This window comes from Stegostoma tigrinum, chromosome 2, assembly GCF_030684315.1.
Source record: "Stegostoma tigrinum isolate sSteTig4 chromosome 2, sSteTig4.hap1, whole genome shotgun sequence".
NCBI lineage: Eukaryota > Metazoa > Chordata > Chondrichthyes > Orectolobiformes > Stegostomatidae > Stegostoma > Stegostoma tigrinum.
Window position 1 is genome coordinate 146493854 of NC_081355.1, and position 24004 is coordinate 146517857.

Sequence of the window (24004 nt, forward strand, 5' to 3'; positions counted from 1 at the left end):
CTCTGAACACATTGATTAGAAAATATCTTCTTCCTCAGCCTAAGTTGTTCAGTGATTTACAAATTAAAATTGCTTGCTGGGTGGGGTTTTTGTGGTGAAGTTGTAGCATCCCTGTCTCTGGATCAAGTGACCTGGGTTCAAGTCCGACGTGTCCCAGAGATGTGCAGTAACATACCTGAACAGATTTATTAGACAATATCTTAATAAACCTTGCTAAGGGCTCTTGTGGTGCAATGCAGTGACCCTACCTCCGAGCCGTGAGGCCCAGGTTCAAGTCCCACGTGATGCAGTGGTGTGTTGTAACACCCCTGAATAGTCTGATGACCAATCTTTGATTAGGTTGATTGGAAAATATCTAAAAAATAGGAACTTTTTTTAAAAAAAATTGCTTCTGAGTTCTGTGTGTTGCTGTCTGGGCCAACATTTATTGTCCATCCCTACTTGCCCTTGAGAAGGTGGTGGTGAGCTGCTTTCTCGAATCGCTCCAGTTCCGTATGTTGCAGGTTGATCCACAGCACCCTTAGGGAAGAGGTCCAGGATTTTTACCCAGGAACGGCGATATATTTCCAAGTCAGACTGGCGAGTGGCTTGGAGGGGTACTTGCAGCTGGTGGCGTTGCCATGTATTTGCTGCCCTTGTCCTTCTAAATAGAAGTGGTCGTGGGTTTGGAAGGTGCTGTCTGTGGATCTTTAGTGAATTTTTGCAGTACATCTTGTAAATATGCACTGCAGCTATTGAGATCGGTGGTGAAGGGAGTGGACGCTGTCAATTTGATGCTAATCAAGTGGGTTACTTTGTCCTGGGTGGTGTCAAGCTTCTTATGTGTTGTTGGAGCTGCACACATGGTAGTGGGGAATGGTGGAGTCATGTGGGAGAGAAAAAGGTCCTTCAGCCACCATGTCTGTGCTGACATCAGACGAATCCCAACCTGCACTTGATCATTAGCCTATTGGGCCCTAGCATTTTAAATGCTTGTCCAGAAGCTTCTTAAATGCTGTGAGGGCACCTGCTTCCACCACCCTTTCATGGTTCAGTTTTCTACCATCCTCTGGATTAAAAAAACCGGTTAACTCAGATTTCCTCTACACCATTTGCTCCTCACCTTAAAATTAAGCCCTCTGGTCTTAGACACATCTGCCATGGGGAAGAAATTCTTACGATCTATTCTGTCTCTGCCACTCATAATTTTATGTCCCTCAATCAGATCTCCTGTCAGCTTCCTCTATACTAAGGATAATAAGCCCAGCCTAATCTGTCCTCATAACTAAGACTTTTCCTCCCAGGCAACATCCTAATGAATCTCCTCTGAATCTCTCCAATGCAATGACATCTTTCTGATAGTGTGGTGACTAGAACAGCATATGGTGTTCCATCTGTGGCCTAACCAATGTTTCATTAAATTGTAACAAGACTTTCTTGATCCCATACTCCACACCCCGGCCAATGAAGGCAAGCGAGCTGTGTGCTTTCTTTACCACCGTGGCTATCTGTGCGGATACCTTCAGGGATCTATGGACTTGTACACCAAGGTCCCTTTGTTTCTCAGCATTCCCTAGGAACCAGTCATTCAATGTATATATCCTTCCCTAATTACACCTTCAAAAATGCATCATCTTGCACGTTGCAGAATGAAATTCCATCTGCCATTGCTCTACCCAATTTACCAACAGATTAATATCAGACTACAGCCTGAGACCAACCTCCCCACTCCTCAACGCCACCACCAATTTTCATATCATCTGCAAACTTACTAATTATAACTTCTAGAATCATAGAATCCCTACAGCGTGGAAATAGGCCCTTCGGCCCAATCAGTCCATGCCGACCCTTATAGCATCCCACCCAGACGACCCCCCACCCCCATCAGTAACCCACCTAATCTACACATCACTGAACACATGTAGCATGGCCAATCCACCTGCACATCTTTGGACTGAGAGAGGAAACTGGATCATCCAGAGGAAACCTACACAGACACTGTAAGAATGTGCAAACTCCACATGGACAGTCACCCAAGGATGGAATCGAACCCGGGTTCCTGGTGCTGTGAGGCAGCAGTGCTAACCACTGAGCCACTGTGCCGCCCAAGTACATTCTACACTCACCTCTAAGTCGTTAATGTAAATAACAAACAGCAAGAGTCCCAGCACTAATTCCTGTGTACACCGCTGCTCGTGGGCTTCCAATCACAAAAATGACCCTTCCACATCACCCTTTGCCTCCTATTTGTAAGCCAGTTTTGGATCCAGTTTGCCAACCTGCCTTGATCCCATAGGCCCTTACCTTTTTGGAGCAGCCTCCCATATGGGACCTTATCAAAAGCCTTACTGAAGTCTATATCAATGGCACACCTGAAGCAATGTATTTAGTTGCCTTTTCAAAAAACTCAACAAAATTAGTCAGATGGATGTCCCTCCAACAAGCCCATGCTGACTCTCCCTGAATTCCTACTTTTCCAAGTATTGATTACTCCCCTCTTTCAGAATCTTTTTCCAATAATTTTGTCATCCACCTTCGTCAGATGAACTAGTCTGTCATTACCAGACCTCCCCCTGCTGCCCTTCTTGAACAAAGGAATTATATTAGTTATCTTCTAGTCATCTGGCACTTCACCTGTGGCCAATAAAGTGTTAAATATGTACTCCTTTCTTGTCTCACATAGCAGCCTGGGATATATCTCATTCGGTCCTGGGGATCTATGCACCTTTTATGCTTGGTAAAACAAGTAATACCTCCTCCTTATTAATCATAATGTGTTCTGGAATCTCACCATCCCAATTGAAATCCACAGCTGCAATGCCTTTCTCCTCTGTGAATCCAGATGGTAAGTACCCACCCATAGTAAGGCTTCACCTATGTCCACTGGCTCTATGCAGAGATCACCCCTTTTTTCAATAGGTGATCACACTGTTTCCCTGGTAATCCTCTTACCTTTAATATACTTATAAAAAGCCTGGTTTTCCCGGATCCCATTTGCCAAAGGTATTTAGCAGCTCTCCCTACCCTCCTGATTTCTTTTCTAAGAAACCCCCTACACTTTCTGTATACTTTTGAGAGGGTCTCCCTGTTTTTAATGCACTGTACATGTTATGTCCTTTTTTTTTCTTCATCAGACTCTCTCAATATCCCTTGAACCAGAATTTTCTGGACTTGTTGCCCTTGACCCTCATACTTAGAGGAACACAATGACCCTGAAGTCTCACTATACTTAGGGAAGGTAATAGCCTAGTGTTATTATCGCTGAACCTGGATAACATTCTGGGAACCCAGATTCAAATCCCACCACGGCAGAGGGTGGAATTTGAATCCAATAAAATATCTGGAATTAATAATCTAATGATGACCATAAATCCATAGCTGATTGTTGGAAAAACCTGTCTGGTTCACTAATGTCCTTCGGGGAAAGAAACTGCCATCCTTATCTGGTCTGGCCTCCATGTGACTCCAGACCCACAGCCCTCTGGACAGTTAGGGATTGACAATAAATGCTGCCTGGCCAGTGAAGCATATTACTTTTATGTCTTCCACTTTCTAAATGCAGACTTTCTTGTAAGGACCTGTGCGCAGTATATGTTTGCCAGATCCGATCTAATGATATTGAAGTCGGCCTTCCCCCAGTTCAGGCACTTAACTTCTGCACTATCCTTATCCCTTTCATAATGACTTTGAAACTTAGAGTTATGGTCACCATCCCCAAAATGCTTGCCCACTGAAACTTCAACCACTTGACTAGCTTCGTCCTCTAGATTAGGTCCAGCAATGCCCCATGTCTAGCCGGATTTTCTACGTAGTGACACAAAAAGCTCTGCGGGTGCACTTTTAACACTTCCACCCTCTCTATTCCTTTCACACTCAGGCAATTCCAGTTAATGTTAGCAGAGTTGAAGTCCCTTATAACTGTATCAGAGATAATGGGAACTGCAGATGCTGGAGATTCCAAGATAATAAAATGTGAGGCTGGATGAACACAGCAGGCCAAGCAGCATCTCAGGAGCACAAAAGCTGACGTTTCGGGCCTAGACCCTTCTCTGATGAAGGGTCTAGGCCCGAAACGTCAGCTTTTGTGCTCCTGAGATGCTGCTTGGCCTGCTGTGTTCATCCAGCCTCACATTTTATTATCCCTTATAACTGTAACCTTGTTTCTCTCACTCTTCTTGTGTTTTGCCAACTCATCTGCTTCTCTATCTCCCTTGGACTGTTGGGAGGCCTCAGTATAACCGCAGCAAGATGATCGCTACTTTTTTATTTCTAAGCTCAACCCAGGAGGCCTCATTTGAAGAGCCTTCTAGTATGTCCTCCCTCATTACTGCAGTGATGTTTTTCTTTACCAATAGTGCAAGTCCCCAAATCTCTTATTTCCCCCTCTCCCTATAAGTCTGAACCTCTCTATACCGTGGAATGTTGACTACTAGTCCTGTCCTTCCTTCAACCAAGATGTTTGTGCAATAGGCTGCTTCCAGTCATAAACTGAGGAACTGTGTGGGATATCTCAGTCCTCAAACCATAATTGCACGAAGGCTGTTCCTGATGCAATTTATGCCGGATGTTCCCACATTGAACAGTGAGAAGATGTTGTGCTATGCCAGGCAATAGGAAAAGAGTAGCTCTTATTCAGACAGTGTTATAACATATAGTATGGTGCTCAGGACAGGTTATCCTCAGTAGCTTCATTCTTGCATGTATAGTTACTGACAGTCAATCAGTTAGGTGATGGGGCGGCATGGTGGCTCAATGGTTAGCACTGCTGCCTCACAGCGCCAGGGACCAGGGTTCGATTCCACCCTCAGGCGACTGTCTGTGTGGAGTTTGCACATTCTCCCCGTGTGAATGTGGGTTTCTTCTGGGTGCTCCAGTTTCCTCCCACAGTCCAAGATGTGCAGGCTAGGTGGATTGGCCACACTAAATTGCCCATAGTGTTCAGGGATGTGTAGATTAGGTGGGTTATAGCGTGGTGGGTCTGGGTGGGATGCTCTGAAGTTCAGTGTGGACTGGTTGGGTCAAAGGGCCAGTTGCTACACTGTAGGGATTCTATGATGATATCTTTGTGATTGCAACATATCATATTGTAAGTGCTGATAAATGCTCTAAAGTTCATCTGTCTTACCAGTCAAGCTCCTTGCCTTAAAATAGAGACAATTTAGCTTTCCGGTCTTCCCACACACCTTATCCTGCCCATCTCTTCTCTGCCTACTGGACTGTCATAGCGTTCCTTCTATACCTGATCAAACTTTACATCTGCTGCCTGCCCCCTCCCCTTGCCAAAAAAACAGATATTTCTCAGGCACCCTATGGAAGGTGGCATCAGCAATACAGATGAGATGGAGAAATTGGGAAAATGAGATGGAATTTTTACAGGAAGCAGGGCATGACGACGTGTATAGTCCAAGTAACTATTGGGGGATAAAATGGTGTAGACCATTTTCTGAATGGGGAAAGTCTCCAACATCTGAAGCACAAAGGGATTTAGGAGCCCTGGTTCAGGTTAACATGCAGGTTCAGTTGAGAGTAAGGAAGGAAAATGCAGTGTTAGAGCTGGAATACAGAGGTTTACTGCCGTGGCTGTGTACGGCTTTATTCAGACCGCATTTGGAATATTTTGAACAATTTGGGCCACATGTCCAATGAATGATGTGCTGGTATTTGGAGGAGGTCCAGAGAAGGTTCACAAGACCGATCCTGGGCGTGAAGGACTTGTCATAACAGGAGTGGATGAGGATTCCGAGTCTGGTTTCAGTGGAGTTTAGAAGGATGAAGAGTGGCATAGTGATTCATTAGTTAGCACTGTTGCCTCACAGCTCCAGGGACCCAGGTTCAATTACAGCCTTAGATAATAGTCTGTGTGGAGTTTGCACATTCTCCCTGTGTCTGCGTGGGTTTGCTCCGGGTGCTGCGGTTTCCCCCACAGTCCAAAGATGTGGAGGTTAGTTGGATTAGCCGTGGTAACTACGTGTACAGGGGGAGAGGAGCTGGGACTGGGTTAGATGCTGTTCGGAGGGTCAGTGTAGACTAAATGGGCTGAATGGCCTCTTTCCACAGTCGGGATTCTGTGATTCTAGTTGAGGGAAGAGAACTGATTGAAACTGGTGGAATACTGAGATGCCTGGACAGAGTGGACATGGAGAAGATATTTCCACTAGCAGGAGAAATTATGACCCAATGGCACAGCGCCACAGTGAAGGGACGACACTTTAGAACTGAGATGAGGAGGAATTCGTTCAGCCTGAGGGTGGTGACTCTGTGGATTGCCACAGAAGGGCATGGAGTCCAAGTCATTGAGTGTATTTAAGACACAGATAGATAGGTTGTTGATTAGTGAGGGGATCAAGGGTTACGGGGGAAAGGCAGGAAAATGGGATTGAGAAACATATCAGCCATGATTGAATAGTTGAGCAGACTTGATGGGTCAAATGGCCTAAATCTGGTCCCTATGGGAGCAAGGAGGAGGTGTTTGAGATCTAGTAGTCAGCCTTCATAATGCAGAAGTTATAATAACAACAGCACCACCCTTGGCATCTGGTTTGATCACAAAGGCACGGTTGGATCTGAGAGCACGCAGTGGAAGCAGTTCAGAGGGAGATAATTTCTACGGCCCCCTTGCCCATTTGAATCTAAAGTAACTTGTGTCATGTCAGCTGTTTGTATTGAGCTGCTTGAGTGCAGGTAAAAGGCCTGGGGGGGGGGGGGGGTTCAGGTGGAAGGATAGTGTTGGAGGTGGGTGACACAGTGTGTAGGATGGAGAGAGGAATCTTGCCTGAAGAAATAGGTGCAGCCCCCACACGCATGCACACACCAGTCTTCACCTTAAATACCACGTTGTCCTCCATGCTGGCAGTTTTGATGAAGAGTTGAAATGCCACCAGACTTGAAATGTTAGCTCTGCTGGCTTTCCACAGATGCTGCTAGACCTGCTGAGTTTCTCTAGCGATTTTTCTCTTCCTGTTGGATTACACAGTGAGACCTACTTAGCGAATATTGCAGTTATAGATCCTTGTGAAACTAAAGTGACTTTTTATTCCATGGCTGGAGCTTTCGGATTTTTATTTAATTGGTTTTCAAACTGACAACATCATTGCACATTTCACCAGCCTGGCAAATTCCATTTAGCACTGTGCATAATAGGCTGCAGTGAAAAATACATCCGAGAGACAATCAATCGATCACAACAAAATGACAAAAGTATATATTACATGACTTATTATTGCAGTGGTTTGTAGACTAAACTTGCACTGATGTCCTTTCAGTCAACTACATAAACTTAAATTTTATTTTACAGTAGTGTAAGCACACAATTTTGTTTTTCAATCAAAATTGGGACACTGAGCCAATAAGGAGATGTTAGAACAAGTCACCAGCAGGTCTTTTCCATGGGGTGGGTTCTTCAAACCTAGGGGGCATATTTTTAAGGTGAGAGGAGAAAGTTTTCAAAAGGACATGGGGGCAACTTTTTCATGCACAGTGTGGTTTGTGTGTGGAATGAACTGCTAGAGGAAGTGGTAGATGCTGGCACAGTTACAACATTTAGAAGATAAGTATGTGAACAGGAGAGGTTTGAGGGATATGGGCCAAATGCAGGCAGGTGCGACTCGTTTAGTTTGGGAACAAGGTCGGTGTGGACTGGTTGGATCGAAGCGTCTGTTTCCATGCTGTTTGACTCAGTGGCTGCTTTCCTTGTGTTCTCTGCTGTTATATGATACTCCTGTGTGTTAGCAACAGAAGATGTGACCCCAACAGAAGTTTAAGGATAGCTGGTCCCAAGTCTTTTGCCATGTTGAACCCCAAAAAACACGCTATTTGACTACAAATGCCTTGTCCTTTTTTTTTGCAAGGGGGTGGGAAACGAGTCACAAAAATGGAAGTTGTGGGAAAAGCTCAGCAAGTCTGGCAGCATCTGTGAAGTAAAAACTCAAGAGTTAATGTTTCTAATCTGGTGACCCTTCCTTAGTCACTGGACCTGAAAGATTATCTCTGATTTTTTTCTTCACAGATTCAACCAGACCTGTTGAGCTTTTCCCGCAACTTCTGTTTTTGTTCCTGATGTACAGCATCTGCAGTTCGTTCGGTTTTTATATTTTCTAGTCACCTTGTTTGGAGACGTTGTTATTGCACACCTTGGGAACAAATCCTTTGAAGCTGTAGGCCAGCTGTACAGGCAAGAATCATGTGATGTTATTTATTCTTAGTGATGGTGTGAAAATGTGGTTGGAAACCCAGTCATTGCCTTCAGAATGAAAGGTGGAGAACACACCCCCATCCGCATCAACAGAACTGAGGTTGAGAGAGTGAAGAGCATCAAGTTCCTCAGAGTGATGATAACTGACAACCCCGTCCTGGACTTTCCACATAGATGCGACAGTCAAGAAGACACAAAAATGCCTCTTCTTTCTCAGGAAATGTGGCCCGTCCATAAGGTCCCTCACCAACTTATACAGAAGCACCATTGAAAGCACACTGTCCAGGTGCACAACAGCTTGGGATGGGAACTGCTTTACCCGGGACCGTAAGAAACTACAGAAGGGGGTGTGCACAGCACAGACTATCATGGAATCCAACCTTCCATCCATGGACTCCATTTACACGGCTCACTGCCACAGAAAGGCAGCCAACATCATCAAGTACCATCGCACCCCGATAGTGACCTCCTACGACCTCTTCCAGTAGGCAGAAGATACAACACCCTGAACACATGCACAAGAAGGTTCAGGAACAGCTTCTTTCTGGCCTCTATCAGACTGTTGAATGGACTGTAGCCTCAAATAATGTAACCTGTATAATCCTAAATCTTTTTGATCTGTACATCCCTTGCTTGCAGTGATCTGCCTGTACTGTCCATAAACAAAGCTTTTCGTTGTATCTTGGTACACGTTTCAAGAAATCAAAATCAAATCAAATGAGACCTAGATCAGTTATGACCCAAAGATTGCTGTGAGGCCTGGTGTTTGCCTCCTTTAAGTAGATGTAAAAGGTTCACAACATACCCTGGAAGTACAGTGTAGCTGTCTCTGATCTGCCAAGTGGTAATTACCCAACCACTTATTTAGGGTTCTGAGGAAGGGTCACCAGACCCGAAACGTTAACTTTGTTTTCTCCTTCACAGATGCTGCCAGACCTGCTGAGCTTTTCCAGCAACTGTGTTTTTGTTCCTGATTTAAAGCATCCACAGTTCTTTTGGTTTTCACTTATTTAGTTGCTGTTTGTGGTACCTTTTTTCAAATTGGCTGCTTGAGTAGTTCAGTACTTCATTGGCTATAAAGCTCATTTGAAATGTCTTGTGGTTGCGAAATGACTGTACGTGATTGCAAATTATTTACAATTACCGTTTTACCCAACAGGTCATTGCAGGGTTTGTGCCCTGTGTGGAACTTCTTTCAATGTACACATTCCCCAATGCTGCCAGTGCATTGGTCTCAAACTTCTCCACACAGCCTACACTGTTCGTCTCAATTACTCCTGGTGTATATTCCACATTGTCTGGCGAGAGAAACTTCTTAGTTCTTTGCTGGATTTATTAGTGACTATTTTATTTGCAGCCCTTGATTCTGGTCTTAATTGCAAGTAGAAAAATCTTTCCTCCTGAGGTTTGTGGGTCCATATCTAGAGTGGTGGCAGTTTTGTGAAGTGATGAACCTGTTTAATTAGTAACAGGTGGCAGTTTAAGTTTTTCACTTCTCCCCTTGTAAATACAAGAGGAATGTCAACTAAACTGGTGCCAATGATTTGTACTGCATGCAGGACTCAGTGTATAAGCATAGTAAAAATTTGTAATATTGAATGATTTTGGAATTTTTGGCTTGGCATGACATGTACTTATTTCTTCAGATACTTGATGAAGGTCAATCCATGTTTTGTTCTGGCTGAGGAATTTGAAGTCTTGAAAATAGCGGTTGTCTACTTAGCCTTGTTTCGGCCAAAGAATGTCTGGCATCAGTTAGTAAATGGAGGAAGAACTAGATCCATGGTCCAGCTTTTTAATTGTGATGACAATTGAAAGCCCAAAGAATGTAGCCTTCCCTCGGTTAACCGTGATAATTTTGGCCTGGAATGAGACTTGAACCTGCAACTTTATGACTTGAACACAATAGCGCTGCCTGAGCCCAGACTGACAGGGAAGATTTCAATTCAGTTGAATTGACCTTTTCCAGAAACATACATTTCTGACGTGGCATGGTTCTGGCAATAACTTCTTCCCACCTTGCCTACTCTAACTGTAGTTACTGAACTTGAAAATGTGTAATTTAATCTGATGGTTGCTTTGACAGTTAGAATAGAAGAAAATGTTATTTTCCGACACTTGACTCGGAGTAAGATATGAAAGCTTTTAATACAGATTTAAGTTAGTGTCTTGTGTCTTCAGTTAGTAATGAGCTTTTTTTGTTAAATTGCAAACAGGCAAACACAACGTTTGTAGAAATTACCTGCAGAAAGTGCATGCTACACGATTGAAAGCTTGGGATAATATTAGTATCTGATTATATAATTGTACGTATCTTTTGATGTTGCGTTAATCTTTGTTAAAAATCTAGCATTAGCATGAACGTCTTGCCTGATCTACTCGATTTCCATTTATTGTGCATTTGTCAAATGGAGCAAAGCATTAGTCACTGGGGACTCCATAGTTAGGGGGACAGATAGGAGGTTCTGTGGGGATGAGGGAGACTCACGGTTGGTGTGTTGCCTCCCAGGTGCCAGGGTGCGTGATGTCTCTGATTTGTGTTTTTGGGATCCTTAAGGGGGAGGGGGAGCAGCCCCAAGTCGTGGTCCACATTGGCACAAACGACATAGGTAGGAAGAGAGATGGGGATTTAAGGCAGAAATTCAGGGAGCTAGGATGGAAGCTGAGAGCTAGGACAAACAGAGTTGTTGTCTCTGGTTTGTTGCCCGTGCCATGTGCTAGTGAGGCGAGGAATAGGGAGAGAGAGGAGTTGAACACGTGGCTACAAGGATGGTGCAGGAGGGAGGGTTTTGGATTCTTGTATAATTGGGGCTCTTTCTGGGGTAGGTGGGACCTCTACAAGCAAGATGGTCTTCACCTGAACCAGAGGGGTACCGATATCCTGGGGGGGAAATTTGCTAAGGCTGTTCGGGTGGGTTTAAACTAATTCAGCAGGAGGATGGGAACCAAAATTGTAGTTCATCTATAGAAAAAGTTGAGAGTAGGGTGGTCCGAAATAAAGTTTCAGGGAAGCAAGATGGCACCGGCAAGCAAGAAGTTGGTTTGAAGTGTGTCTACTTCAATGCCAGGAGCGTCTGGAATAAGGTGGGTGAACTTGCAGCATGGGTTAGTACCTGGGACTTCGATGTTGTGGCCATTTCGGAGACATGGATAGAGCAGGGACAGGAATGGTTGTTGCAGGTTCCAGGATTTAGATGTTTCAGTAAGAACAGAGAAGATGGTAAAAGGGGCGGAGGTGTGGCATTGTTGGTCAAGGACAGTATTACAGTTGCGGAAAGGATGTTTGGCGACTCGTCAACTGAAGTAGTATGGGCTGAGGTTAGAAACAGGAAAGAAGAGGTCACCCTGTTGGGAGTTTTCTATAGGCCTCCGAATAGTTCCAGAGATGTAGAGGAAAGGATAGCAAAGATGATTCTCGATAGGAGTGAGAGAGACAGGGTAGTTGTCATGGGGCCTTCAACTTTCCAAATATTGCCTGGGAACACTATAGTTCGAGTACTATAGATGGGTCAGTTTTTGTCTAGTGTGTGCAGGAGAGCTTCCTGATACAGTATGTAGACAGGCCAACAAGGGGCGAAGCCACATTAGATTTGGTACTGGGTAATGAGCCCGGCCAGGTGTTAGATTTGGAAGTAGGTGAGCACTTTGGTGATAGCGATCACAATTCTGTTATGTTTACTTTAGTGATGGAAAGGGATAGGTGTATACTACTGGGCAAGAGTTATAGCTGGGGGAAAGACAATTACGATGAGATTAGGCAAGATTTAGGGAGCATAGGATGGGGAAGGAAACTGCAGGGGATGGGCACATTAGAAATGTGGAGCTTATTCAAGGAAAAGCTCCTGTGTGTCCTCGATAAGTATGTACCTGTCAGGCAGGGAGGAAGCTGTAGAGTGTGGGAGCCGTGGTTTACGAAGGAGGTGGAATCTCTGGTCAAGAGGAAGAAGAAGGTTTATGTTAGGATGAGATGTGAGGGCTAGGAGGTAGCCAGAAAAGACCTAAAGAGAGAGCTCAGAAGAGCCAGGAGGAGACATGAGAAGTTGTTGGCGGATAGGATCAGGGTAAACCCTAAGGCTTTCTGTAGGTATTTAAGGAATAAAAGAATGACGAAAGTAAGATTAGGGCCAATCAAGGATAGTAGTGGTAAGTTGTGTGTGGAGTCAGATGAGATAGGGGAAGCGCTAAATGAATATTTTTCAACAGTATTCACTCTAGAAAACGACAATGTTGTCGAGGAGAATACTGAGATACAGGCTACTAGACTAGGTGGGATTGAGGTTCACAAGGAAGAGGTATTAGAAATCCTTCAGAGGGTGAAGATAGATAAGTCCCCTTTGCCGGATGGGATTTATCCTAGGATCCTCTGGGAAGCCAGGGAGGAGATTGCCGAGCCTTTGGCATTGATCTTTAAATCGTCATTGTCTACGGGAATAGTGCCAGATGACTGGAGGATAGCAAATGTGGTTCCCCTGCTCAAGAAGGGGAGTAGAGACAACCCTAGTAATTATAGACCAGTGAGCCTTACCTCAGTTGTTGGTAAAGTGTTGGAAAAGGTTATAAGGGATAGGATTTCTAATCATCTAGAAAAGAATAAATTGATTAGGGATAGTCAGCACGGTTTTGTGAAGGGAAGGTCATGCCTCACAAACCTTATTGAGTTCTTTGAGAAGGTGACCAAACAGTTAGATGAGAGTAAACCGGTTGATGTGGTGTATATGGATTTCAGCAAGGCGTTCGATAAGGTTCCCCACAATAGGCTATTGTACAAAATGCGGAGGAATGGGATTGTGGGAGATATAGCAGTTTGTATTGAAAATTGGCTTGCTGAAAGAAGACAGAGGGTGGTAGTTGATGGGAAATGCTCATCCTGGAGACCAGTTACTAGTGGTGTACTGCAAGAGTCGGTGTTGGGTCCACTGCTGTTTGTCATTTTTATAAATGACCTGGATGAGGGCGTAGAAGGATGGGTTAGTAAATTTGCAGACGACACTAAGGTTGGTGGAGTTGTGGATAGTGACGAAGGATGTTGTAGGTTGCAGAGAAACATAGATAAGCTGCAGAGCTGGGCTGAGAGGTGGCAAATGGGAGTTTAATGCAGACAAGTGTGAGGTGATGTACTTTTGTAGGAGTAACCGGAAGACAAAGTACTGGGCTATTGGTAAGATTCTTAGCAGTGTAGCTGAGCAGAGAGATCTCGGTGTCCATGTACACAGATCCTTGAAAGTTGCCACCCAGGTTGACAGGGCTATTAAGAAGGCATACAGTGTTTTAGCTTTTATTAATAGAGGGATCGAGTTCCAGAACCAAGAGGTTATAATGAAGCTGTACGGAACTCTGGTGCGGCCGCACTTGGAGTATTGTGTACAGTTCTGGTCACTGCATTAGAAGAAGGATGTGGAAGCTTTGGAAAGGGTGCAGAGGAGATTAACTAGGATGTTGCCTGGTATGGAGGGAAGGTCTTACGAGGAAAGGCTGAGGGACTTGAGGCTGTTTTCATTAGAGAGAAGAAGGTTGAGAGATGACTTAATTGAAACATATAAAATAATCAGAGGGTTAGATAGGGTGGATAGGGAGAACCTTTTTCCTAGGATGGTGACGGCGAGCACGAGGGGGCATAGCTTTAAATTGAGGGGTGAAAGATATAGGACAGATGTCAGAGGTGGTTTCTTTACTCAGAGTAGTAAGGGAATGGCACACTTTGCCTGCAACGGTAGTAGATTCGCCAACTTTAGGTACATTTAAGTCGTCATTGGATAAGCATATGGACGTACATGGAATAGTGTAGGTTAGATGGGCTTGAGATCGGTATGACAGGTCGGCACAACATCGAGGGCCGAAAGGCCTGTACTGTGCTGTAATGTTCTATGCTCTATGTTTTAACTTGCCAAACGCTTTTCTTCCCCTGTTTTAAAAAGAAACTGTAAAAAACAACTGAGTTTGCTTTGAGGGTCATGAGCAACTGGATACGAAGGGAGGAAACTGATAGAGGAGTTTGGAGAGTGGAGGGAAGACCAACAACAAATTCCCCCATCTTCCCCAAGCCACTAACCACCTTGACTTGGAGCTATGTTGCCGTTCCTTCATGTTGCTGGTTGAAACCCCTAGGACCCTCACAGCAGTTTGTGTGTACAAACACTCCAGTGACTACAGTGATTCAAGAAAGCAGCTTCAAGGCATTTAGGGATGGGCATTGGATGCTGACCTAACCAGAGCCATGCATATCCAATGAATAAAAACAGCAGGAAGTGAGTGCGAGTTACAGAATATGCCCCAATTTTCCAACACCTCAATCTAAAAGCATCTTACGGTGGTGCCTTTTGTGTTCATATTAGTCTGGAGCACAGTACCACTTCCCAGCTGGAAAGTAAAACGAAAGCATGTGGAAGCAAAAGAGAAATGGAGACTGAAGCAGGACAGATCATTTGAGGGACGTACACCTGTATCAAAATGATTAATTTTGTCACCACCTGGGCCCCGTCAACAGTACTCATCCCAAAATCATTCCCATCTTTAAACTTTTCCTCCTGTGGTCTTTTGAACCCTTTATTCTGGAGTTTACTGGACCGCTCAGCAAGGGCTGACAGACTAGCAGCAGCTACTACAACTCTCCAAGCTTGGATTTGCTCCCAAACAAGGAATGAAATTCTTGCCTTAAATCAGTTGATGCTGCTCTTGGTATTAAATTGCTGTAGAGCTTGAGATTGTGAGATGCTTCCCACCTGCTGCTTCAGGACTGGGAAATGGAGATAGAGGTGGCCTGTAAGATCCAGCCCACAGTGCGTTGATGAAATTGAGTTTAATGCCACTTTTCAACATTAAGAATTGCAATAAAATATATTAAAAATTCAGTTAATTTTGAAGTAAAAGTTTATTCTTGTGTGTTCCGATATTAAGGTAGTAATATCGTAAAACGTTGGATTATCTGCAACTGACATTCTTCGTAATGAACACTTCTTGAAAGCTGAACCCTTTTACTTAAAGGGTACAGACTTGTCTTTCAAACTTCAGTTCAGTGGATACTCACGCTTGAGCAGCTTGTAACCCACACAATCTCCCTTTGGTTCCTGGGAATGCTTGGAATCCTACTGCGCAGCTATTTTAGAGAAGGATTTTGCCGTTTGAAAATTGTCTCTGAATTTCTGGACTTGGGAAGAGAGAAAAATGGTATTTTCTTTAAACTACTTTGAAAATTGTTGCCCAAACTTTGGAAAGGGTTGAGGTTTGATGATGTGAAAAGCAGACAGAGGAGTTGAACTGTGGGAGCATTTGTAGCAAGTTGGCTGCTTCTATTAATGGATTAATTTTTGGCTCTGACTCTCATGTAGTGCTTCTTTTTAAGAAATGTGTTAAATGTTGTTGATCAATGTACCGTCTTTAAGGATTATTGCGTGCCTCATCCTGAAACCAGTCTGGAGCTGGGTACTTGCACAATATGGTTAATTGCTGCTGAAAACAAGCCAAGATGAAAGAGGGGCAGCCGTTTACCAACATTTTACGATTCACTTTTGAAGTGACGTTCATTTCATGACTTTTTTCAGATTTCTGAGACAAAATGGGTTGGGCATTCTATGCCTACCTGGCTGCGGTGTGGCTTGCTCCCCAGTTGCTATCTGAAATTATTGAGGTGTGCACTGAGGCTGTCAACAGGATTTTGCTGTTTTTCTGCACACCCTCTGAATGCTTGTTTTTTTGTTGTATGTATTGTGGTTTGTGAGACAAGTAAATCTTCTTGACCATTCATTGGAAGGTTGATTTCCTCCTTGCTTTCTCCTCGGATGAATCAAAACCACAATGTTAATCATTCACCCGATGAATGGGCCGCTGAAACATAAACATCTGCTTAGGGAAATGAGTTCAAATGTGATATTGATGTTAAAGACTATTGTATTGATCTTTGATAAGGCTCACCGTTTTTCTCTCTCCAGCAGTCTTTTTTCCCAGGGATGGGGAATTGAAAACTAGGGGGCCTAGGTTTAAGGTGAGAGGGGAGACATTTAAGTAGGAGCAACTTCTTGACGCAGAGAGTGGTGCAAATATGGAACAGGCTGCCAGAGAAAATGGTTGAGGCAGGTACAATAGCAATGTTTAAAAGTCATCTGGATGGTTCCACAGGATGGGAGGGGTTTCGGGGGATAAAGACCAAATGCAGGCAGTTGGAACTAGATGAGTGGGCAGCGTGGTCAGCATGGACCTGTTTGAGACAAAGGGCCTGTTTCCATGCTGTATTACTCTGACTCAGTTTGTTGCAGTATTCTTTTACTCCATTGTTGGTCACAGTATTCCCTCAAACCGTGTGGACTTCCTGACTTACAAATTCAACAAGGTTTAGATTGTGTGTGTGTGTGTGTGTGTGTGTGTGTGTGTGTGTGTGTGTGTGTGTGTGTGTCACGCGCTCACGTGTTTAGATAGCAACTAACTTGTGAAACAGGTAACTTGTTGTCGGGGTGCCAGGAAGTGTGTGCCGTTCTTATTTCTTTTCTGTGGTTTAGACTATTTGTTGAAATCAGTGGGTGTTGACTTTTGTATTGATTCTTCTGCAAAAATGGGAAAAGTGACTCCATGTGCCTTGTGCCTACGTGGAGGAGTGGCAAGTGCTGACTAGTTCATTTCAACATTCACGGATCACTAGCTGGATTCTTCTCTCTTCCCCTCCCCCACCAATAGAAACAAAGTAGGTAAGCTAATGAAGGGCTTTATATTATGCAGGCTTTTTAAAGTGGGATGGGGTAGCATTGGCAATGGTGGTGGTGTTAGTCTAGTAGTCCCGAGTTCCATGCAGAGCTGTAAGACATGGGATCAAATCCGATTTAAGGCAAATGGAGAAATTTGGCTTATGTTACTAAATTTTTTTACACAGAGTGGCTTGTGTGGCAGATGAACTTCCTGAGGAAGCGGTGGATGCAGGGATAGTTACAGTGTTTAACAGACATTTGGATAAGTACATGAATAAGAAATAAAAACCAAAAGAACTGCGGGTCCTGTAAATCAGGAACAAAAACAAAGTTGCTGGAAAAGCTCAGCTCAGCAGGTCTGGCAGCATCTATGGAGGAAAAAACAGAGTTAATGTTTTGGGTCCAGTGTCGGATTCTGAGGAAGGGTCACTGGACCCGAACTGTTCACTCTGTTTTCTCCTTCACAGATGCTGCCAGACTTGCTAAGCTTTTCCAGAAACTTTGGTTTTGTTCATGAATAAGAAATGTTTGGAGGGATATGGGCCAAGTGCAGGCAGGTGATAATGGGAACTGCAGATGCTGGAGAATCCAAGACAACAAAGTGTGGAGCTGGATGAACACAGGCCAAGCAGCATCTCAGGAGCACAAAAGCTGACGTTTCGGGCCTAGACCCTTCATCAGAGCTGTCTGCTCCTGAGATGCTGCTTGGCCTGCTGTGTTCATCCAGCTTCACACTTTGTTATCCTATTATACAGGCAGGTGGGGCTAGTTTAGCTTGGGATCATGGTCAGCATGGACTGGTTAGATGCAAGGGTTTAGAGCATAGAACATAGAACTGTACAGCACAGTACAGGCCCTTCAGCCCACGATGTTGTGCCAAACTTTTACCCTAAACCTAAGGTCTATCTAACCTCCACCCCTACCTTAGACTATCATCCATAAGCCTATCTAATAGCAACTTAAATGCCCCTAATGAGGCCGACCCCACTACCCTCTCCGGCCATGCATTCCCCGCCCCGACCACTCTCTGAGTACAGAACCTACCTCTGATGTCTTCCCTATATCTATCTTCACTCACTTTAAGACTATGTCCCCTTGTTTTAGCTACCTCCACCCCAGGAAAGAGTCTCTGGCTGTCTACTCTATCTATACCTCTGATCATTTTGTACACCTCTATCAAGTCAAAGTTTATTTCTGTGTGACTCTTTGACTTTAAAAAAAAACAAGAAGTAAAAGTCTAATGACAATGAAACAATTGCAAAAATCTACCTGGTTTACTAATGCCCTTTCAGGGAAGGAAATTTGCCATGACTACCTGGTCTGGCCTACAAGTGCCTCCAGACACACAAAAATGTGGTTGACTCTGAACAAGCCACTCGGTTGTATCAAACTGCTTAGAAGGTCTTAACAAAAAAGGAGTGAAATTGGACAGACCATCTTGCATTGACCTAGGCAATGGAAACAACAATGACGGAAACAGCTTTGTCAACTCTGCAGTCCTCCTCACCAACTTCTAGGGGCTTGTGCCACAACTGGGAGACCTGTCCCCTGGACTAGTCGACCAACAGCCTGACATAATCATACTCCTGGAATCATACCTTCTAGACAATGTCCTCGACATCACTATCACCATCCCTGGCGATGTCCAATCTCACCGACAGGACAGGTCCAGCAGAGCTGCCAGCACAGTGGTATACAGTCGGGAGGGTATTGCCCTGGGAGTCCTCACCGTTGATTCCTGGTACCATGAAATGAACACCATGGCATCAGTTGAAATGTGAGAGGAAACCTGCTGATTACCACATAGCATGCCCCACCTTGGCTGATTGAATCAGTACTCCTACATGTTGAACAACTCTTGGAGGAAGCACTAAGGGTGGCAGGGGTACAAAATGTACTCTGACTGGGGTATTTCAATGTCCACCACCAGGAGTGGCTCAGCAGCAGGAGCACTACTGACTGAGCTGATCAGGTCCTAAAGGTGATAAATTGGAGCAGCAGGTGGTAAAGAACCAACAAGATGGAAAAGCATACTCAACCTCATCCTCACCCAGTCTATTAGTTGCAAATGCACTTGCCTATGACCGTATCTGTGTGAGCGACCACCACACAGTCCTTGTGGAGACCAACTGATGCCTACGCATTGATGATAGTGCCACACAACATGATGGAGACTATCACTGCGCTAAATGGGAAAGACTTTGAGCAGTGAGTTTTGAGAACGCAGGAAATGACATCACCAACCCAAGGAAACCTAACCAGATAAATAGAAAGCGGGACATAACACCAGCGCTTCGTCGGAGGCTCACTGATGATGTTACCTAGAATGGTGACGAAACGTCTGAAAACTAACCTTCCAGCTCAGCGAGCAAACTCACATCCAGAACTTTGAGCAGATTGAGCAACCTTTTGGACTTGTGGACCCAGACTGAAGATCTGGAGAAGCTCTGAGAGAGTTTGATCCCCAGACAGACAGGCCCACCAGCATGGGCAGACCTTAGCACTTGTGATCCAAACTCCCAGCAGCAGATAAATAGCTCTGATGCCTTGTTGAAACCTTGGGAGAGTTGAAGGACAAGGTAATAAATCCTGACAACAGACCTGGAGTGGAGCCAAAGGGAGACTGATGCCGTCTTTCTGACTACTCCTGCAGCCAGTTAACACTTTATATTCCTGTGGATTCAACCCTGCAGTGATCAGGGGGTTCCCTGATTATCAGATACCTAAGGTCTCCGTAAATTCTCCCCAGCCTATGCTTGGTAGAATATTATCATAACATGGGCGACACCAGCTCCGAGTGATAGAGTTGCGAAGCTGTTCCTGACAGTGGGAGGGATGAGCCACTGGTCAGCCACTGCCCACTTTCTGTTGACCAGCTCCTGACTAGCAAGGTGCTGACCGTCCACAGTCCTCCTGCATGAGTGGATACTTTGAGATTAGAATCATTGCTCAGCAGATGCACTCAATCCAAGCAAACAATGAAAGAAGCTAACGACTCCGCAGTTGGCAAACTGGAATGTCAGGATCGAATCCACAGAATTAAGCAATGACTTGCAGTCGGTGATAATGAGGACCAGTTAGGCACGATCAGCATGAAACGTGCCAGGCTGACCATTGACATAGCTTCTCCACAGGAGGCCAGGCTTTCCAAAAACTGATCTCTTAAAAGAAAAACATCGCAGGTACACCTGACTGGGGTGGAGGGGGTCAGATTTCAGGGGAAACACTTGTTAAAAAAAAAGAATAGAGGACGCTGGAAGTATGAAACAACCAAAACTAAAAATTGCTGGAAGAACTCGGCAGCAAGTTGCTGGAAGAACTCCACCGATATGGGAGATAATGGGAACTGCAGATGCTGGAGATTCCAAGATAATAAAGTGTGAGGCTGGATGAACACAGCAGGCCAAGCAGCATCTCAGGAGCACAAAAGCTGACGTTTCGGGCCTAGACCCTTGAAGGGTCTAGGCCCGAAATGTCAGCTTTTGTGCTCCTGAGATGCTGCTTGGCCTGCTGTGTTCATCCAGCCTCACATTTTATTATCCACCGATATGGTATGCTTTGTGGAGAGAAAACACCATTAGCGTTTTGGGTGTAGTGACCTTCCTTCAGAATTCTGAAGAAAACAGCGCGGTATTAAAGGGAGCCCCAGAGCCCACCCAGTGAAGTTTAGCCAAGTTGATTACCACAGCCCAGCCTTCCTAGATGGAAGTTTACATCACATGCTCTGAATACTCTGTTTCACTTTGAAACTTCTTGTGTCCATTTTCTACTTTACTCACTTTAAAATCAGAAATGGGAATCTCCCCGCAAGTGATCCCCACAGATTTGTGATGGTGTATATCATGAGGCAGGCATGTCAGATGTTATAATTGGTATCAGTATTTTTACATGATGTGATTTGAAGAACTCCTCAGTACAGAATAGGATCCATGTTGCAAATTCAACCGTGAATGTGTTGGTCACTGTATCAAAGGGACTGAATTCCCCGCTAGACAGTTTGGTAACTTGATACCTGATCCAGGTAAGCAGTTTGCATCAGCTATGTCGTTACTGGAGATTTCATGATATTATCTGATATCTTTTATGTCAACTGTAAATCTGAGAACTGAAATGTGAGATTGGTGTTAATTATAACGTAATAAGACTCAGCAGGAGGCCCTAACTGCTAGCATAACCCTCAATGAGATTTGATTGACATTTTACCTCGAACTTTATGATTGTTCAGTATCTGATACAACCAAGTGAGAAAGGGTGATCCAGCTCCTGATTTCGAAAGCCCCTTAGCTGGCTACAGCAGAGAATTTAGTACACACTTTGATATCACACTTGAATTAAAATGTCATACTTGCCAAAATTTAAGGAGGAACGTTGAGCAATATTAACGTGCACAGGATTTCATGACTGAAAGAAAGAGGAATTTTCTAATTTACTAACCTAGAGAAAATTAATCAAACATGTCATTGAACACACACAGAAACACAAGTAGTCAGTTTGATATAAGAGAATATTTTAGATTCCTTGCATATGTCTAGAGTTGAGCCTGAGATTAACAACTGTTTGAATGATATCTTGTATCCTCAGCAGCAGCAAAATTTCTACAACCTCTAAGCTTTTGGTAAATAAGCTTTTCTAAAATTTCTTCTACCACTGGCATTGGCTTTCAAGATGACGAGAAGGATGTGGAGAGCGGGAGAGAGTGCATCTTCCAGCCTTTGATCTATTTCCTTTTTGCAACTTCAAAAATATGGTTCATTTATGTATTCCTGAATTTGTTGTCATTGTCATTCCAAGCTTGGTGGCTGCGGGCAACCCTTTCACTTCCAATCTGTGCAACCTTTACCAAACAAGTGCTAATCTCCAACAAGAGATACAAGTTCCTTGGCACCTGCCTCTGATTTTAGATAAAGCAGCGGTTTCAATTTAGATTACTTTGTTTATTCTAGTTCTGGAGTAGAGCAAACCTATAGGATGCGTGGGAAACTGTTTAAACTTCACCTCCACACCAGAACCAAGGGCCCCACCCCCCAACTTTTGTCACCAAGCTTCAGTATGCGTGTGCACAGACTGAGTCCGAGTTACAAACCATCGTTGATTCATTTGCCCAGGCGTATGAGAGAATTGGCCCAGAAACAAAGTTTCTCATCAAGACCACACAACATTGACAACCTCCTGACCATCAAAATCCACAGTGAGCCCCATGGACAATGTGGATCAAAGAAAGAACAAAGAAAATTACAGCACAGGAACAGGCCCTTCGGCCCTCCGAGCCTGCGCCGATTGAGATGGTCTGTCTAAAGCTGTCACCTATTTTCTAAGCGTCTGCATCCCTTTGCTCCCTCCCCATTCATGTACCTGTCCAGATACATCTTAAAAGACACTATCGTGTCTGCGTCTACCGCCTCCACTGGCAACGTGTCCAGGCGCCCACCACCCTCTGCGTAAAGAACTTTCCACGCATATCTCCCTTAAACTTTTCTCCTCTCACTTTGAACTCATGACCCCTACTAATTGAGTCCCCAATCTGGAAAAAAGCTTCTTCCTATCCACCCTGTCTATACCCCTCATGACTTTGCAGACCTCAATCAGGTCCCCCCTCAATCTCCGTCTTTCTAATGAAAATAATCCTCATTTACTCAACCTTTCTTCATAGTTAGCACCCTCCCTACCAGGCAACATCCTGGTGAACCTCCTCTGCACCCTCTCCAAAGCATCCACATCCTTTTGGTAATGTGGTGACCAGAACTGTACGCAGTACTCCAAATGTGGCCAAACCAAAGTCTTATACAACTGCAACATGACCTGCCAACTCTTGTACTCAATACCCCGTCCGATGAAGGAAAGCATGCCGTATGCCTTCTTGACCACTCTATTGACCTGCGTTGCCACCTTCAGGGAACAATGGACCTGAACACCCAGATCTCTCTGTACATCAGTTTCCCCCAAGACTTTTCCATTTACTGTATAGTTCTCTCATTTTCCCATAGACCGTGAGCCTCCTCTTGGTGTGGTTAGACATTGACGATGAGATCCATTATTGACTTTGGTGCACCAGTGTAGCATTCGGATGCTGTAGGAACCGAATGTTTTGGAGCCAAACTCAGGAGCAAGTTCACAGTTTACAGAGCACTCTCCTGGCTTCGTCAGAAACACCAACTGTGTACAACAGACACCTCAAACCCTGGAGAGATATCACAGTACTACCTGTACAAAACTCTGTGAATCCACTGGCAGGATAGGTGTATCAATGTGAGCGTCCTCTCCTGGGCCAGCATCCCCACACACGACCAGCTGTAAGAGGCAGGTTACATTGTCCACATGCCTGATGCTACACTCCCTAAATAAGTGCTTTTTAAAACAGGAAGTCAAAAATAACAGTGCCACAGCTCCGGAAAGGGCACTGAATCAAAATAAAACGCAAATTAACATTGAATATAACCTTATGCAATGGAACAGAAATTTACTATATTAAAATAACATTGGGCTTGATGATGCACCCTGTGGTGCCCCATTGGTCTCAAGGCCTCAACCATGCTGGTGAGAACCTGTGTTTCATCTCCAGGAACACCAAGCAGAGACGTAACCCCAAAAGAGGGGTAGTCTGGTAGTCAGAGGGGTGGACATGTCGTGCTGTTCCGGCAACCTTCGGGTGGCCATTTCAACTCGCCCTCCCATTCCTCAGATCGGTCTGCAATAAACAACTGCTCCTCCCAGTCGTGAACCATTTCAACTCCCCCTCCCATTCTTTAGATGACATGTCCATCCTGGGCCTCCTGCAGTGCCACAACGATGCCACCCGAAGGTTGCAGGAACAGCAACTCCTATTCCGCTTGGGAATCCTGCAGCCCAATGGTATCAATGTGGATTTCACAAGCTTCAAAATCTCCCCTCCCCCACCGCATCCCAAAACCAGCCCAGCTTGTCCCTGCCTCCCTAACCTGTTCTTCCTCTCACCCATCCCCTCCTCTTACCCTAAGCCGCATCCCCATTTCCTACCTACTAACCTCATCCCACCACCTTGACCTGTCCGTCCTCCCCGGACTGACCTATCCCGTCTCTACCTCCCCACCTACACTCACCTCTACTGGCTCCATCCCCGCCTCTTTGAATTGTCTGTTTCCTCTGTACCTGTCTCCCCCCTATCCATCTCCGATCCACCTCCCCC

The 24004-nt window shown here is 44.7% G+C and overlaps 1 protein-coding gene across 6 annotated transcripts in view; it reads left to right on the top strand.

Moving 5' to 3' along the window:
* Positions 1–24004, top strand: part of prkag2a (protein kinase, AMP-activated, gamma 2 non-catalytic subunit a) — a 447918-nt gene that overhangs the window by 106425 nt on the left and 317489 nt on the right. Inside the window, exon 1 of one of the 6 annotated variants that reach the window (XM_048551445.2) lies at positions 15317–15334. The exons of the other annotated variants lie outside the window; for them this stretch is intronic. Coding sequence (XP_048407402.1) covers positions 15332–15334 — 3 coding nt within the window. The 5' untranslated portion in view covers positions 15317–15331. Of the gene's footprint in view, positions 1–15316; positions 15335–24004 lie in introns of those variants that run through there. 6 annotated transcript variants of the gene reach the window in all.